This window comes from Olea europaea, unplaced genomic scaffold (assembly GCF_002742605.1).
Source record: "Olea europaea var. sylvestris unplaced genomic scaffold, O_europaea_v1 scaffold1439, whole genome shotgun sequence".
NCBI classification, from domain to species: Eukaryota; Viridiplantae; Streptophyta; class Magnoliopsida; order Lamiales; family Oleaceae; genus Olea; species Olea europaea.
The window spans coordinates 125,967-142,447 of record NW_019231930.1 but is presented as its reverse complement, the minus strand read 5'-3'; the positions used below and the strand labels follow the sequence as shown (position 1 = coordinate 142,447).

At 35.4% G+C, this 16,481-nt stretch overlaps 3 protein-coding genes across 3 annotated transcripts; 2 read left to right on the top strand and 1 right to left on the bottom strand.

The window, feature by feature from the left end:
- Positions 1 to 8,278: 8,278 nt before the first annotated feature.
- On the bottom strand, positions 8,279 to 9,249 carry LOC111376033. Its single transcript, XM_022998959.1, has 2 exons — positions 8,799 to 9,249; positions 8,279 to 8,703 (listed from the first exon to the last, which is right to left on the bottom strand). Exons 1-2 carry the CDS (start codon positions 9,247 to 9,249, stop codon positions 8,279 to 8,281), a joined length of 876 nt encoding a protein of 291 aa, XP_022854727.1.
- A 4,277-nt stretch (positions 9,250 to 13,526) lies between these two features.
- On the top strand, positions 13,527 to 14,342 carry LOC111376032 (3-ketoacyl-CoA synthase 11-like). Its single transcript, XM_022998958.1, has 2 exons — positions 13,527 to 14,129; positions 14,274 to 14,342. Exons 1-2 carry the CDS (start codon positions 13,527 to 13,529, stop codon positions 14,340 to 14,342), a joined length of 672 nt encoding a protein of 223 aa, XP_022854726.1.
- A 67-nt stretch (positions 14,343 to 14,409) lies between these two features.
- LOC111376031 (3-ketoacyl-CoA synthase 9-like) lies at positions 14,410 to 15,115 on the top strand. Its single transcript, XM_022998957.1, has one exon. The coding sequence runs from the start codon at positions 14,507 to 14,509 to the stop codon at positions 15,113 to 15,115; it is 609 nt and encodes a 202-aa protein (XP_022854725.1). The 5' UTR covers positions 14,410 to 14,506.
- Positions 15,116 to 16,481: the final 1,366 nt, after the last annotated feature.

Genomic DNA, 16,481 nt, shown 5'->3' with positions numbered 1-16,481 from the left:
ACACCTTGGCCAAGGATTTCGTTATTGACTCAATTGAACGAAATGCAGATCACAATTTCTTACTATCTAAGAGTGACGAATCCTCTATTGATCATTCACAACCTTCATATGGCTTTTGACATACCTGAACGATGTCACATTAGCGGCCCTTGGCAGAGCAACATCCAACACCGTCAAAATATGACTGTCCTCATATAAGGTACTATGATGACCTCAAGTTGTAGGACCAATTTCATTACAAACGTTAGAGATTAACCACTGACACTCAGATAGTTATCCACGTGAAATCTCTTAGCGGGTCTCCAATGTTTTGTTCTGTAACAAAACATCCACGTGTTCATTTAAGTGTCACCACACTTTAACTCGTGAGATCAGCTACTTACTTCACAAGTAAGAAATGACACACGTGATGGTCTAACTGTATTAACGATATCCGTATCTCGTTATTACTTACGACTACGATTTATTCAAGATCCAATTATATGTAATTTGTATCTCACAATCACAACTCCTTGTGATTAACAAATCATTTAAACTTGGATCTTCGGATTCTATTATTTAATGTTATTTATCACGAAATTAATTTAAATAGATAATATATCTCACCAAAGTTAAATGCATTAAACACATTAAAAGCGTTTACAACCTAAATCGATTGGATTTAGGGCATAACACTTACAGAATCTTCACCGCATTTCGTATTTACATATAAGGATATCTTTAAGAATAATTAGTACAAAATATTTTTATTTTTCAATGTTATTAGGCAAAATGTCTGTACCTTTCATTTTCATATTCACCCCTGCCTTCATCTTTCATTGCAGAAATCATCATTTTCATCCAATTTTTTTTATGTAAAATGACAAATATACATTTTTATTTAAATAAAACAAAAAATCACATTCTTTTTAATTATTTATTTGTACTTTTTTTGAAATTTTGGAAGTATAGTTACAATTTATTCTTTATTTTTCTTTTGTTTAAAAAATGAAGGTATATTTGTTATTTTATAACTTTTAATTGAGACAATAGATCAAAATGATGAATTTCGAAATAAAATGTGAAAATGAAGATGAAAATGTCAAAAAAATGAAAAGTATGAACGTTTTGCACAATAATATTGAAATGTATGAACATTTTGTTCTAATTATTCTTTTAATAATTTATTTAAACTTATTTGCACTTTTTAAAAAAGTTAGGGAGTATGATTGCAATTTATTGTTTAATTTTTCTTTTCTTTTTTTGTTTTATTTAAATAAGACGGTATATTTCTCATTTTATATAAGAAAATTGGATAAAAATGATGATTTTTGCAATGAAAGATAAAAGTATGGGTGAAAATGCCAAAACTGAAGGTATGGACGTTTTGCACAATAACATTGAAAGGTAAAGATATTTTGTGCTAATTATCCTATCTTTACTTCTTGCATTTTTATATTTGAATCCAAGTAGTATATCACGAAATGAATTATGAAAAATTTTGTCAATTGAATTGAATTCACTGCGTCAGACTGGGTTGCCCCATCCACATGGGACCAAAGGTATAGCAAAAGAGAAGGGCCAACTGTCCAAGTTCCAACACAGAATGATGAGTCAAGCTAATGCTTTGAGCGTGTCTATTAGGGAAATGATGTCATTAAAGTAGTCAAGTAATGTCCCTAAGGAAACTTGTCCCATCATGACGACAACGTCGCTCTCGTTGATCAATAAACAAAGCTGTTTAGATCGCATAAGCTTTCATTACTCCAATATCACCCTATCAACTAATCACTATCGTCAAAGTCACATCTGCAAGCTCCCTAAGACGAAAGTAGTGATTTCCTTTTAGGACACTGGATTAATCTATCAAATTATGTCCAGAACTAACATAACTATGGTGTTATAAATGTAAAGTTGATTATTAGACAAAAAGAAAGCTTTACTCTTGGTACATGCCTATAATTTCCCTTTCCAATGCTTGGACTCTAGAAAATAGTTGAGTACCCGTGTCACATATGATATAACATGAGTATGAGTATGGGATATGTGTCGAATCTTCCAAATTTCAACTAGATACTTAATCGTTTTTGTGTCTTCTTCTTTCCCCTCTTTCCTTTACTTTCCCTTTTCTTCTTTCTCGTTTTCACTTTCTATTAACGTAACTTCGCCGCCAAGAGAGCGAAGAATGGAGGTGGGCTAGGTTTTCCCTTCTTTCTCTTCTTCTTTCTTTTTTTTTTTCCATTTTTTTCCTCCTTTCTCTGTAACGGTGATTTAGGATTTTGTTGGTATAAAATGAAAATGAGTTTCATATAGTGTTACTTAGTCCTCCACTAAGTTCAAAGTGTAATCAAATCTCTTATTTTCTATTTTTTATAACATTTAATAATTCTCATAATTGAAAAATAAATCATATATCATATTTTATTCATCGTAACACTTTATTCAATAATCATTTCCTTATTTGTGAATAATTTATTTTGATCTATTCAAAATGACATCTTGAATTAATAAAAAATTGAAGTTTAAAAGATGTACCACATACCTGTATCCGAAATTTGGACCATTTTTAGCTATGTCTCCATATATTACATTTTAGAAAATAAAAAATTCAACACCTAGATATATACCCGTATCTGATACCTGCACCCAATTCTGAACATCATAATTCATATATTCCCCTTGTAGTTATTCAAACACTCGAGATTTTATCAAATGAGAAATCCACCAATTTGAGAGATTATGATATAACTAATGAGCTAGAAGGCTAGTATGATGTGAGATTAACTAGAATATCTTTCTCGTATTCCACCGTGTCAAGAGTTCTACTACAGTTGGACCATGGTACATTATCTTGCTAATGTGGACTCGAGAAGTATCCTTCTACAGGCCAAGGTTGATTATCTCCATAACTTGAAAGCCTTGAAGTGGCATAAAGGAAATAAATAGATGCAGCAAACTTTGGATCACAAGATCATCAGAGACTATCTTCTCTGTTGTACTTCCATAATATTCTTTTACACCTTCCTTTCAACCAATTTCACAAGCATGCATCTGAAATAGTAGTGTACTTACAAGCAGAAAAGTTCAGTAAAATGAATAGCAAATAGAGATTACTAAATGACTAAAAAGGGTCGAAGTTCAATTCTTATTAAACAGGAAATGAAGAGGAGCAAAAGAAACAGAGGAAACAAGAAATACCACCTGGAGTCTTAGACATCAAACTTAAGATAAAGATGCATCAAACCTAAGAAATACCATCATAGAATTCTATTATTCTTGCAAAGATACATCTCAAGAACAAAAAGCTTCCCTGGTAATTGACCAAATTACTTTTAATTAGGGTATCTACAACAGTGAAATCAAAGTTAATAGTTCCTAAAGCAGAAGGCCATACAAAGCGAAAGCCACAAGTAGTAGAACTCAGTTGATAGCAGAATATTTTAACAGACAAAGTAGCTGAAAAGTTAATGAAAGCATCATAAAGAGAAGCCTGCATGCTTATAAATCAAAAGCATTGAAAGCCATCTGAGTTTTCTTCTCCTTTGTACTAGCATGATAGAGGCCGCACTGTGCAATTAAACCCCAAGGAGGGGATCCATTGTTGTCAATATCATATTCCTCTTCACATATTTTATATTAAATATATCAAGTAGTTAACTGGTCTGCATGATCAACAAAACAAAGACTTCATGATATAAGATTATTCTAACAACAAATTACACAGAAGGTTTGCACAATTGACAAGAGTTAGCATCTAGATTTCTAGGAATTACACAAAAAGTTTGCACAATTGGCAAGAGTTAGCATCTAGATGTCTCGTGCCTCAAATGAAAACTCAACAATTTCACTTCTAGCCCATTTGGTTACAATTGGTTTAAATCTTTAAATTTGCTATTATGGATTGGCACATCTTAAATACCAACCAAGGTCAGTCCTTAAAATTTTACGAGACTAAGGAAATTAACCCTTAAACTGTTGCTATCATCAAGGGTTATTACCAATGGCATTATACATAGAAAGAAAAATTGTCCATCATCAAGCCCGTATTCATACTTTACAACCATGTTTTGTGAAAACTTCTAGATAGTTCATGGTGCTAGCTACAACATGTGAAGAGTTGACGGAGAAGGAGGTTCTAGAACTTGGAGAGAAAAGAAAATGGCGGGAAAATTTTGTTATTTACTTCAGCTGCTTGAATGAATACGGGTACACTAGCACACACACATATATATACATCAATACAGAGACTAAGGCTAAGACTAGAATGTGTACAATGACTTAAATACCCCTATGCTAACATGACTCAATACTCCCCCTCAAGATGGATAATGTATATTCAATATTCTCATCTCGTCCAACAGTGACTTAAATTTTGCTCCTCCCATAGGTTTAGTTAGCAAGTCTGCTAACTGATTTTGTGACCCTGTATGTAGCATCTTTACTTCTCCTGCCTGCACTTTATCCCTTATAAGGTGGCAATCAATTTCTATATGCTTCCTTCTTTCGTGAAAAATCGGATTACTGGCTATAGGTATGGCAGATTGGTTGTCACAGAAAAGTAATGCAGCCTTAGCATGTATAACACTTAAGTCACTTAGTATATTTTTCAGCCAACTCAATTCACAAACCGCAGCTTCCATTGTCCGATATTCTACTTCGACTGATGATCTAGAGACCGTGTTTCACGGGGTGCCTTTCTTCTTGGCACAGAAAGGGACACCGTGCGGCAGTAGTCTGCTCCGCTAGACTACCTTCCGCCTTTTCTCGGTCGCGTCGGGACGAAAGAAAATTTGATTGCAATTTTGTAGAAAGCTTACAATTGAGAACTTGAATACATTGAAAGTAAATTGAACATTGATTGATGAAAACTGAACATTACAATTGATGAAAGCAGAAAATTACAAATGCTGGTGCAGGGGGCGGACACCAGTGAGCTTGAAAGATTTTTGAATGACTAATACCCCCTATAATAGCATTCTGAACAAAAACCCAAGTGACGGGAGTAGACGTTTAAAAGACGAGGAATCATACTAATCTTTTACCAATATCAGAGCTATTTTACAATTAAAATAACTATTACAATGAAACGAAAATTACAACTCAAACTTGAAGTAATATTTACAATGTGCGGCCGAAGTTGGGGAAACTGCGGCTGCGATAGTGTCAAGGGGCTAATTAAAGCTGCGGTCCTTGACACCGTAACCCGTAACATACCTTCTTGTATCTAAACATGCGGCCCAATCTGCATCGCAAAATCCTTTAAGCTATAAATCAAATCTGCTATCAAAGAATAAACCTTGGCCAGGTGTTCCCTTTAAGTACCGCAACACATGATGAGTAGCTTCTAAATGAATCTATTTTGGTGATTCAAGAAATTGACTGAGAACTTGAGCTGCATGTGATAGGTTTGGCCTCGTTATCGTCAAATATAGTATCCTTCCCACTAACCTCCGATACATGCTAGCATCTGCAATAGCTTTCCCTCCATCTTTGCTCAATTTCAAGTTGTGTGGCAAAGGACTCCTTGCTGGTTTGGCTCCAAGATAACCAGCACCTGCTAATATTTCTAATGCATATTTTCTTTGACAAATGGATATGCCTTTGGAGATTCTTGCTACCTCTTGTCCTAGAAAATACTTTAAAACTCCCAAGTCCTTGAGTTTAAATTGATCATCCAATGTCATTTTGAACTGATCAATATAAGACAAGTCATTCCCATCTATGACAATATCATCTATATAGATAAGCAACACAGTGAATGACAGCCATTTTGTTTGTTGAATAAGGAGTAATCAGATTTTGATTGCTTAAAACTTTGTGACAAAATATAGGTTGTTAACTTGGTATTCCATTGTCGTGATGCTTGTTTGAGTCCGTATATGAATTTGTTCCATTCTCCCCTTGCTGCTCATACCCTGGAGGCATCAACATATAAACTTCTTCATCAAGTTCACCATGAAGAAATGCATTATTGATGTATAATTGATGGAGATATCACTGTTTTTGTGCTGCAACAGCTAGAAGAGTTTTCACTGTAACTAGCTTGGCAACAGGTGAAAACGTTTCTTCATAATCCAAACCAACCTATTGGGTGAATCATTTAGCCACAAGTTGTGCATTCTTCCTTTCCTCTGTGCTATCTGATTTGACCTTAACTTTGAAAATCCATTTGCAATCCACAACCCTCTTATGTACTAGAAGCAGACTAACAGTCCAAGTGTTGTTGGAAACTAGAGCCTGATACTCTGTATCCATGGCTTGACACCAATCTGGGTGCTGAGATGCCTTGGCAAAAGATTTAGGCTCATAGATGGTAGATATGGCCAATGTGTATTCCTCTCTATAGGAGACAACCTGTCATAGTTCAACCAGTTTGATAGAGAGTATTGCCTTCCTGATTCAGGTCTTTTCTCCATGGAATCTGGTTGAGGAATAGGCACCTGAGACACCAAGCTACAATGATAATCTTGAAGATAGGATGGAAGATGTTTAGGCCTAGCGAATCTGCGGGAAGGAAGTATAATGGACTGTGAAGAGGGTATTGCTGATGGAATAATCTCAGGTGAAGCTTCTTCATGTAAAGTATGTGATGTGGAAAGAGAAGGATGCCCTGGTGAAGATGAATGATGAGTATTTTTAGGGGCTGAATTTGAAGTTGTGTGTGGAAAGTCAATGTATTAGTGTGACGAGACTGGAAATAGAGTCTGATTTGGGTGTGAGTCATCAGTAGAACAGGAAAAGAGTTTGAGAAAGTTGGGATGATGAAAAGGAAATATTGTCTCATGGAAAGAAACATCCCTTGACATAAAGATTGTATTTGTTTGTAAGTTATATAGTTTGTAGGCCTTCATGCCATAGGGATATCCAAGGAAAATACAAGGTACAGCTCTTGGATAAAATTTGGTTCAATTTCCTTTAAGAGTGAAGGCATAGCAAAGACAACCAAATACTCTGAGGTGTGTATAAGATGGTTTAGTTTGATATAGTACCTCATAGGGACACCTGTTGGCAAGAATTATGGTTGGTGTTCGATTTATAAGATGTGTGGCAATAAGAATGCAGTCTCCCCAAAACTTGTGAGGTAATTTGGCTTGAAATTTAATGGCTCTGGCAATGTCGAGGATATGTTGGTGTTTTTGCTCAACTACACTATTTTGTTGTGGTGTTTCCACACAACTTACTTGGTGTATGATACCTTTGGAGTGAAAGAAGTTGGTCATAAAAAATTCTGAACCATTATCTGATCTGAGGTATTTTATATTACATTTGAAATGTGTTTGGATTAGGTGGAAGAAGGATCGAATAATGGACTTGGTTTGAGACTTATCTCGCATGAGATAGGTCCAGGTCATAAGACTATAATCATCTACAGTAGTTAGGAAATATTTGAAGCCATTCAAAGAGGGAACTGAATATGGGCCCCAGATATCACAATGGATGAGTTCAAATGTCTTGGAAGTTTTTGTTTCGCTATGTGAAAAAGGTAATTTGTGTTGTTTGGCCATAGGACAAATAGTGCAATGCAGATTGTCATCAAAGGTAATGGCAAGAACAGGTTTATGTAAAAAAGACAGTTTAGAAATTGGAATATGTCCTAATCGACAATGCCAAATATCAATATTCATGTTTACAGCTCTATCGTTTACTGAAATACAAACAACTGGACTTTCTTTATTACATTTCAAAGGTAAGACAGAATTATGGTGTAGAGATCCTTCATTGCCTTGGTGTTTAGGATGCTAAAGATGATATAGTCTACCTTCAAGGTTGACTACCCCAATCGCCATCCATATCAAAAGATCCTGAACAAAACAATAATTGTGAACGTATGTTAAGAAATATTTGTGCTTGAGTGTCAATTTGGTGGCAAATATTAGATTGAACTTAAATATGGCACAACCAAAACATTGGTCAAAATCAAGTCATCAGATAACTTCACTATCCCTATGTGTGTAATAGCAACAGTGCTACCATCAGGTAGCATAACAGATCCATTAACCGTATCATTTACTGTAGCTAAGTATTGAAGAGAACAAACCATGTGTTCTGAAGCTCTTGTGTCTATGATCCACTTACCTGCAAGAGCGGGACTATTGGAGTATTTATGATTAACTGAAAATGCAAATGCATCAGGTATTGAAGAAGAAGAAGATATCACATCTTGAGGCTACTGGTTGCAGGTTGGAAACTGTCCATACAACTGTGGTTCCAATACAGTCAGAATTTGTTGACATTGATCTGGCATGATGGTGAGATTGGAAAGGGAATTCATCATATGTGAATTGTCAACCCGAGGGGATTAACTAACTGCATTTGCTACTGGACCTTTTTCTTTAGCAAATCTGTGCCCAGAGGGATAACCAACCAGTTTGTAACATTTCCCTTTAAGATGCCCAAGCATTCCACAGTAGCTACACATTGGCCTTTCCTTTTTTTGTGACGTATTAGCTCTTTGAACACTGGACTTGGGAATTAATTTGCTAGCAAAAGCTGCTGCATCAAATTGTTGTTGCTTCTTAGCAACAATTTCCTTTTGCCTCTCATCTTGCAAAATCAATGCAAATACCTTATTAAGTAAAGGTAGTGGACCCATTAACAATATTTGACTTCTCACATTTGAAAAATGTTCATCTAGACCCATAAGGAACTGCATAACCTGATCTTCAGCTTGATATCTGGCATTGTTGGCTTCTGGGCTATAATTCTCTAGTTCTTCCCATAGTCCTTTGAATCGATTGAAGGACGAATTGACAGAGTTATTTGCTTAGGTAATCGAAGCAATTTTTGCTTGTTTAATTCATATATGCGAGGTCTATTACTTTGGCTATATCTATCTCTGAGTTCAATCCAGATTTGCCTTGCAAAGTCCTTATGCATCACACTGGGGTATAACTCCTTTGGAATGGAGTTGATAATCCAAGAAGAGACCACATAATTGCATCTTCTCCAAGCACCATAGAGAGGATCATCCAAAGGAGGTTTGATGATCGATCCGTCAATGAATCCCTTCTTGTTCTTCACACTTAATGCCATAACTATAGCATGACTCCACGTTGCATAATTCTCATTAGTAAGTGTGACAAAGATGAGCTGCATACTTGTGTTGTCTCCATAATGGAGATAATACGGACTGCTAGGATCACTAACAAGTCGGTTGACAAGAGAAATCACATCTCCTGTTATTAATTCTATAGCGGATGAATTATTTGATGAACCAGCTTGCTTTATCTGGCTTTGGATCTCTATTTGAGCACTAGATTCGTTCACCATCACAGGGAAGATTAACTACTTTGATACCATGAAGAGTTGATGAAGAAGGAGGTTCTGGAACTTGGAGAGAAAAGAAAATGGCGAGAAAATTTTGTTATTTACTTCAGCTGCTTGAATGAATATAGGTACACTAGCACACACATATATATACATCGATACAGAGGCTAAGGCTAAGACTAGAATGTGTAAAATGACTTAAATACCCCTATGCTAACATGACTCAATAACATGTCAACTTGAGTGAGCCTTGAAGCAGAAAATTTGGGAATCACACTGTGACATTCCGAATAATTTGTATCAATTGAGCTAGCAATCATTTGGAAATAGAAGTATGTCTAAAGATAGATGAATCACCTTAGGAGCCTATGCAATAAATTCAAACAATTTGACTGTTGTAGGATTCACGAACAATCTAACAATCCCACAGCCACAGAAATTAACATAATCAGTTTTCTCTACATTCGAAACGTACAACAAAATTAAGATGGGCAAAGACAAGCTCTAAACAGTGAGATGGTAAAAATTTAAATTCATTCTAACTGGAAAGTATATTATCTCGAGGACTTCATTCTCAATGTCAATTGAAAACATCCAATTGCAAAAGACACAACTGCATCAATGTCACAATTTTATTCATAACTAGGAAGTACTTCAAAATGAGATATATTAAGACAAAAATATCATGAAAACTTGAATCTTTATCAAATTGAAGGCAGCATACGACGTTATGGTCTTCAATACAGTTAACAAAAATCGGATCCCGACGTTTCCTTGTTGACTCATTTCGTCTTCGTTCTCTTCTTCTGCTGGACTTCTCTTTCTCTTCTTGCTTGACAACGAGGACGAAGTTCTCCCAATTTATGGCCAACCATTTGCTTCGATATACCAAAAGGCATGTGTTCCTTACCATTGTAAACAACAATCCTATGGCCCACCATTTCACGAATAATAGTAAAACCCCAGGACCAAGTTTTTATCAATTCTTTCTCCGCCTTTTGGTTAAGTTGCAAAAATTTTTTCACCAAGTGATTAGCAATGAAAGGAATCCTCCAAGTTCTGCCGCCACGAAGACGGAGGACGAGGTGCATAGTAGATTTCTTTTGGATGTTGTAGTCTGCTAGGGTTCTGCCATCCTCCAACTATTTTTCGACGAAACTAACCCGCTACTGGTCCGGTGGGATGCCCTCCTTGTCTTATATCTTGGCCTTGACATTATCAATTGTGTCAGAACTCTCAACGTCGAGAGTGATTGTCTTGCCGATTAGGGTTTTCACGGAAATCTGCATAGTTTTCCCTATTAGAAATGCGCTATGTTGCGAAGCAGCAACTAAACAGCAGACGTAAAGTGATGGGCCGATTTTGGGCTTTCACGTCGTCAAATTATTAAGGGATAACCCAAGGCCCATTTAATAATATTTGAAAATTGATTTTTTTTTCACAAAATAGTAAAATACTTTATCTCTTGTGATATTTTCTCTGGTTTTAAAATTTATGAGTAAACTATTTGGGTTCGGGACAAATATGAGATCATAAGCATCTATGTATGATTTATATGTTCATCAAATGGACGTAAAAACGGCATTTTTAAATGGAGATCTCGAAGATGAGGTCTATATGGAACAACCGGAAGGATTTGTTCTACCGAGAAATGAACATAAGGTGTGCAAATTAATTAAATATTTATATGGATTAAAGTAAGCTCCCAAAAAGTGACATGAGAAATTTAACCCTAAAATAATGTCAACTGGATTTAATCACAATTCAGTAGATAAATGTCTCTACACAAAAGTGAATGGTGATATAATCACATTAGTGTGTCTATATGTTGATGATATGCTAATCATTAGTAACAATATAGACGGAATCAAAGAAACAAAACGATTTCTATCCTCTACTTTCAAAATGAAAGATCTTGGAGAAGTAGACACTATCCTTGGAATCAAAGTAAAGAAGGATAGTGGGGGTTTTACGTTAAATCAATCACATTATGTTGATAATGTGATAAATAAATTTAAACATTTGAACATTAAAGGGGCAAATACCCCTATAGATCCAAATATAAAATTAATCAAAAATGAAGGTAGAGCAATTGCACAAATAGAATATGCAAGTGTAATTGAAAGTCTTATATACACATCACAATGTACAAGACCTGATGTGGCATTTGCTGTAAGTAAACTAAGTAAGTTTACTAGCAATCCAAGTTCGGAACATTGGAAAGCCATTGGTAGGGTTCTTGGTTACCTAAAGAAAACCAAAAACCTTGGGCTACAATATACCAAGTATCCTAAAATATTAGAAAGATATACCGATGCAAGTTGGATATCAAGTGCAGGAGAAAATAAATCCACATCTGGATGGATTTTCATTCTTGGAGGAAGTGCAATTTCTTGGAAGTCTAAGAAACAAACTTGCATTACACATTCAACTATGGAATCAGAGTTTGTAACTTTGGCTGAAACAGGGAAAGAAGCAGAGCGGCTGAAGGACTTATTATATGAAATACCTTTAGACATAAAGGATATTTCCTCCATACCTATTTTGTGTGATAGTCAAGCTACTTTAGCTTGAGCATATAACGAAGTATATAATAGAAAGTCTAGACATATAAGTCTAAGACACGAATATGTAAGGAAAGAATTTATAAATTGTTTGGATTTATAGCTTCATTTATGTCAATTTTTAGTAGGTTTAATTTAAGCAAGAACTATTTAGATTCGGGTATCTTTTCTACTTACTAAGCCCTTGTTTACTCCCTATTTTAATGAGATTTTGAAAATAATGCATTTCATAACAGTAATTTTTAGGAGATTATGTAATTAAAGAAGGAAAAAATTTTAATTTACATATAATATTATTTTATTGAAGAATGTCTAATTGAAACGAAGAGAGAGAAAAATATATTAAAATTTTAATGGGCCAAACAAATGGCTAAAGATTGTATGCATATATAAGACTACTTTTGAACAACATAAATAGTTGATTATCTATATCTATCGTTCATTTTTTCCTTTTGGGCCATTTTAAGCCCAAGTTAGGAAGGCCCAGCCCAACAAATATTCGTATCAAAGAGACAACAAGAGGAGACCATGCAAATCAACAAAGGATAAAGATGAGTCGATGACCAAGAAATCCCCTTACAACCAAGCATGTCAGCATTTTACACGTTCCAACCAGGCTGATGGCATTATCTTCAGTTGATAGACAATGAGCATTATCTTTAATTTCAGTCTTATCGTTAAACACCAATAATTCAAAGACATTTGTAGCACTGGGCAGAACTATTCTTTCACTTATTGTGGATGTGGATATGTCCACAAATTTGGATCGAGTATCAGTACTCGAGCCATCCATTCATTAGTTGCAATTAATATAACTATTATTTTTCCACATTCTATAAGTTCTAAACTATGCATGAAATGATAATCTCTGTGCTTTCATAAACTTATTAAAATAATTTATACAATAATGCAGAGTTCAAATTGATAATAAAATATGGTTTCTCTGGCCCTCAGTGTCTTCAGCAATGGCAGCATATATTGGCAATTGAACCACTTGCGAGTGCAATTATTTGTGTCTATACACAGGCATTCATTAATTCTGCAGCCAGCCGTTGGCTGCATAAATGAGATATGTGGAAATTCTTTAGCAGAGAAGAGAAAGGCCGGGTACGCGGGATAGGGGTCGTATGCAAATATAAGCTTTTTTTTAATGTCTAATAAAAATTGTGCACATATAAGGTTTATGAGTTCACATTTCACTGTACTACTACCATCGCTGAAAATCAGCCCTAGTCAAAACCGTGGTTTGATACCACTTTGGTGAGAAGGAACTCGGGTACATTCTTGATAAATGAGAAAAATTCGAAATAAACTCTAGTTTAATTGTTTGAATCGAAAAACGTTTCGTTCAAAGTCTTCTTCATAAATAATCTTTCGACAGTCACTCGAGGAAAAAGAATAAAAACTAGTAAACGAGATCTAGCAATCAAGAAATGACAACTAACTGATAAGATCTTAAATAGTAAAGAAATTGACAAGAGCGAGATAGGAAAAATGGTTCGCATTAATGACAATGCTGGCATGCATAAGTTGACTCATATTCTCTTGCACGGTGATTTTTCATTCTTTATAATAAGCCAAACTCCCTTTCTAAACCTCATTGCCTCTTTCATTTCTCAGAAAGAAGATAATAGGCAAACGAGATTCGGTTTCCTTAAGTCTTTTTTCCCTAAATAGTTCAGTGGCAGAGCGGTCGACTAATAAATTTGAGGCAACATGATTTCCATCATTTTTCGTTGGATTGACCTCTCTACGACAATTATAGACCAGTCTAATAAGCTTGTTTTAGTGATACCTCCTTTGTGCCTAGTCATACTGATACTCATTGTGTATGTTTTCTTCAAAAAGCCTTTGCAAGTTTTCTTAGTAGACATTGCTTGTTATAAACCGCCAAGCAGTCTAAAGTGCTCCAAGGAACGTTTTATGAATCAAATGAGGAGTTTTGTTGATTCCCATTTTGATGAAGAGACGTTAGAATTCATGGAAAAACTTTTGGCTAGATCAGGACTAGGCGACTCGACTTATGGGCCGCCGGCCTTATTGAGAGATCCACCAGAGCCATGCTTGGAGGCCGCAAGGAGCGAGGCAGAAATGGTGATGTTTGGCGCCATAGATGAGTTATTGGCGAAAACGAAGATAAAATGTGATCAAATAGGCATACTGGTGGTGAATTGTTGCATATTCAATGTGGCACCATCTTTATCTAGTATGATTGCCAATAGGTACAAGTTTAGAGATAACATTTTGAGCTATAATCTTACTGGAATGGGATGCGGTGCTGGACTCAGAGCTATAGGACTCGCCCGACAACTCCTTCAGGTACGTTACTAATCCCTTTTCGTGGCCATCTAGGTTACACAGAAAGTTCTATTCCATTTCGAGCAAATTTCAGAATCCGAAATTCTTCAGAAACTCTAGAACAAGCTTCGAAAATGTTAAAAATTTGTGATTCTTTGAAACCAGTCGATCGCTGATACTAATTCTTTATTCATTGTCTTCATTAGGTGCATCGACACACATACATCTTGGTAGTGAGTACGGAAAACATGACCCAAAATTTCTATTTTGGCAACGATCGGCCTAAAAACCTCGTCTGTTCTTCTTTTCGAGTTGGTGGGGCCGCTATCCTTCTTTCGAACGTGGCATCAGACCGTGGGTCATCCAAGTACGAACTCCTCCACACTGTCCAAACACACATGGCAAGTTGTGACTCTTCATACAACTGCATTTTCCAAGAAGAAGATGATAAAGGAAACTTAGGAATATCAGTAACCAAAGATCTTGTAATATCAGCAGATAATGCTATTCAATCCAACATAAAAAGGCTTGCTCCATTAGTCCTTCCCTTATCAGAACAAATTTTCTATGCAATAAATACTTTTCTTGTAAAACACTTGCATTTAGCAAACTCCATGGCTTGTAAACCTAAATTCACTAGGGCTTTTGATCATTTTTTCCCACACCTCGGCGCGAAATTTTTACTCGATGAACTTCAGAAGAAAATGGGATTTAGTGATGAACAGATGGAGGCTGCTAGGATGACACTTCACAGATATGGAAACACTTCTAGTAGCACTGTTTGGTATGAAATGGCATATGCAGAGGCTAAAGGAAGGATCAAAAAGGGTCATATTTTGTGGCAATTATCGTTCGGGTCGGGTTTTAAATGCAGTAGTGTGGTCTGGAAGGCAATCAAGAACGTTGATAGAGAGAAAATGAATCCATGGAGTGATGAAATCGATGAATTTCCTGTTGATTTGAGCAACATCAATTCATCATATCCTTACAAATTTGAACGATCTTAGTGTTGGGTTGTGTACCCATATAGTATATTTTGTTATGATAAAATAATAATCTATAATAAATAAATTGTGGTATTATTAAGTATGCGAATTAAAGTGTATATGATTACTTGTGATAATATAAGTTGTGTACTTATATTGATAAGTACAGCGTGAACACAATTTATATTTTGATCATAAATAATTTGTTTGCAATCAATGTATAAAGGTGTCACCTTGTACTAGAGAGTTATAATGTTGACCAATTTAATATTCGGGTTTGTGATTTGTCCTTATCAAAGAAATAGTTAAAGGTTATACTATTACACTTGAAATGTATTGAGCGAACCACTTGTCAAGTTTAATTTTATATCATAACCGCGTAGAGAATTAAATTTCACTTGACCATTGTGTATTTCATTTAAATCCATCGACAGGGTTATGTATATCTTTTCCTGATTTTAGTGGTCCTTTGATTTATCAATAGGTGAGATAAATTTGATTGGTCAAATATCTCGGCGAGTTGGGAGCTTAAGAATGAGTAAAGTAAATAACATAAATTCGTGTCAAGAATCGTCACCTTAAAAAATAGGTAAAGTGACTACTTAAGTTTTTCTGTTGAACAGTCAAAATCTGAGTTCAGTGTTCAGTAACGGTTAAACTTCAACATCTGTGATTAGTTCACAGGATTGTTGAAAAAAAGATAATTAAATTAGTGAGAATAATTAGAAGGGCAAAACTTGTTGGAAAATATAAGAAAATGGCTCACTTTTCGATGGGACCTGTTGGTCCAATTTGGAAAATCAAAGTTGATCCATGTTCTCCTCCGTGAGAGCATCAAAACCATATATTTACTTGCCAAGATTGATGATCAGGTAAATGAGAAATTGAAGCTCCAAGTTGATCATTGGAAGATGGTTTATGTGGGAAAAATTGAGTTTGTACCACTTAGGAAAAATATGAAAAGTAAGAACTACTTTAAATATGGTTGCACAGTGAAAGGATTTAGTCGTGTGTAGCATAGAGGCTCTCTCCACGTGCGCGCGCAGGGAGTGCAAATCATGGACCGAAATAGCTTTCAGATCTTGAACTTGTGTGCGGGCACGCGACCTACATACACGAATATCGGACCGAATGGAACAAAAATTGGCCCGTTTGAAGTGTCCACATTTTGCAATTTTTTTCTTGCTTTCTCCACTGACTTTTGAGTTTCTGAAATTTTCGAACTCCAAGGAACTGAAGTGACTCCAATATTATTGCCATAAAGTTAATGGTAGATTTATCTATATAAGTTATCATTCTCCAGCAATTCCAAAACACACACGAAAATAGGAGAAAAACATTCTGCATATTTTTTTTTCTATCTGCATCTTGATTCTGTTCAGCGTCG

What these genes read in the sequence shown, in the direction of transcription:
- LOC111376033 (XM_022998959.1), bottom strand. Translation starts at nt 9,249, where the DNA reads ATGGTGAACGAATCTAGTGCTCAAATAGAGATCCAAAGCCAGATAAAG. An exon ending in CAGAGATAGATATAGCCAAA is followed by an intron (nt 8,704 to 8,798) that starts GTAATAGACCTC and finishes ATCGATTCAAAG; the next exon opens with GACTATGGGAAGAACTAGAG.
- LOC111376031 (XM_022998957.1), top strand. Translation starts at nt 14,507, where the DNA reads ATGGCAAGTTGTGACTCTTCATACAACTGCATTTTCCAAGAAGAAGAT.
- LOC111376032 (XM_022998958.1), top strand. Translation starts at nt 13,527, where the DNA reads ATGATTTCCATCATTTTTCGTTGGATTGACCTCTCTACGACAATTATA. An exon ending in TCGCCCGACAACTCCTTCAG is followed by an intron (nt 14,130 to 14,273) that starts GTACGTTACTAA and finishes CTTTGAAACCAG; the next exon opens with TCGATCGCTGATACTAATTC.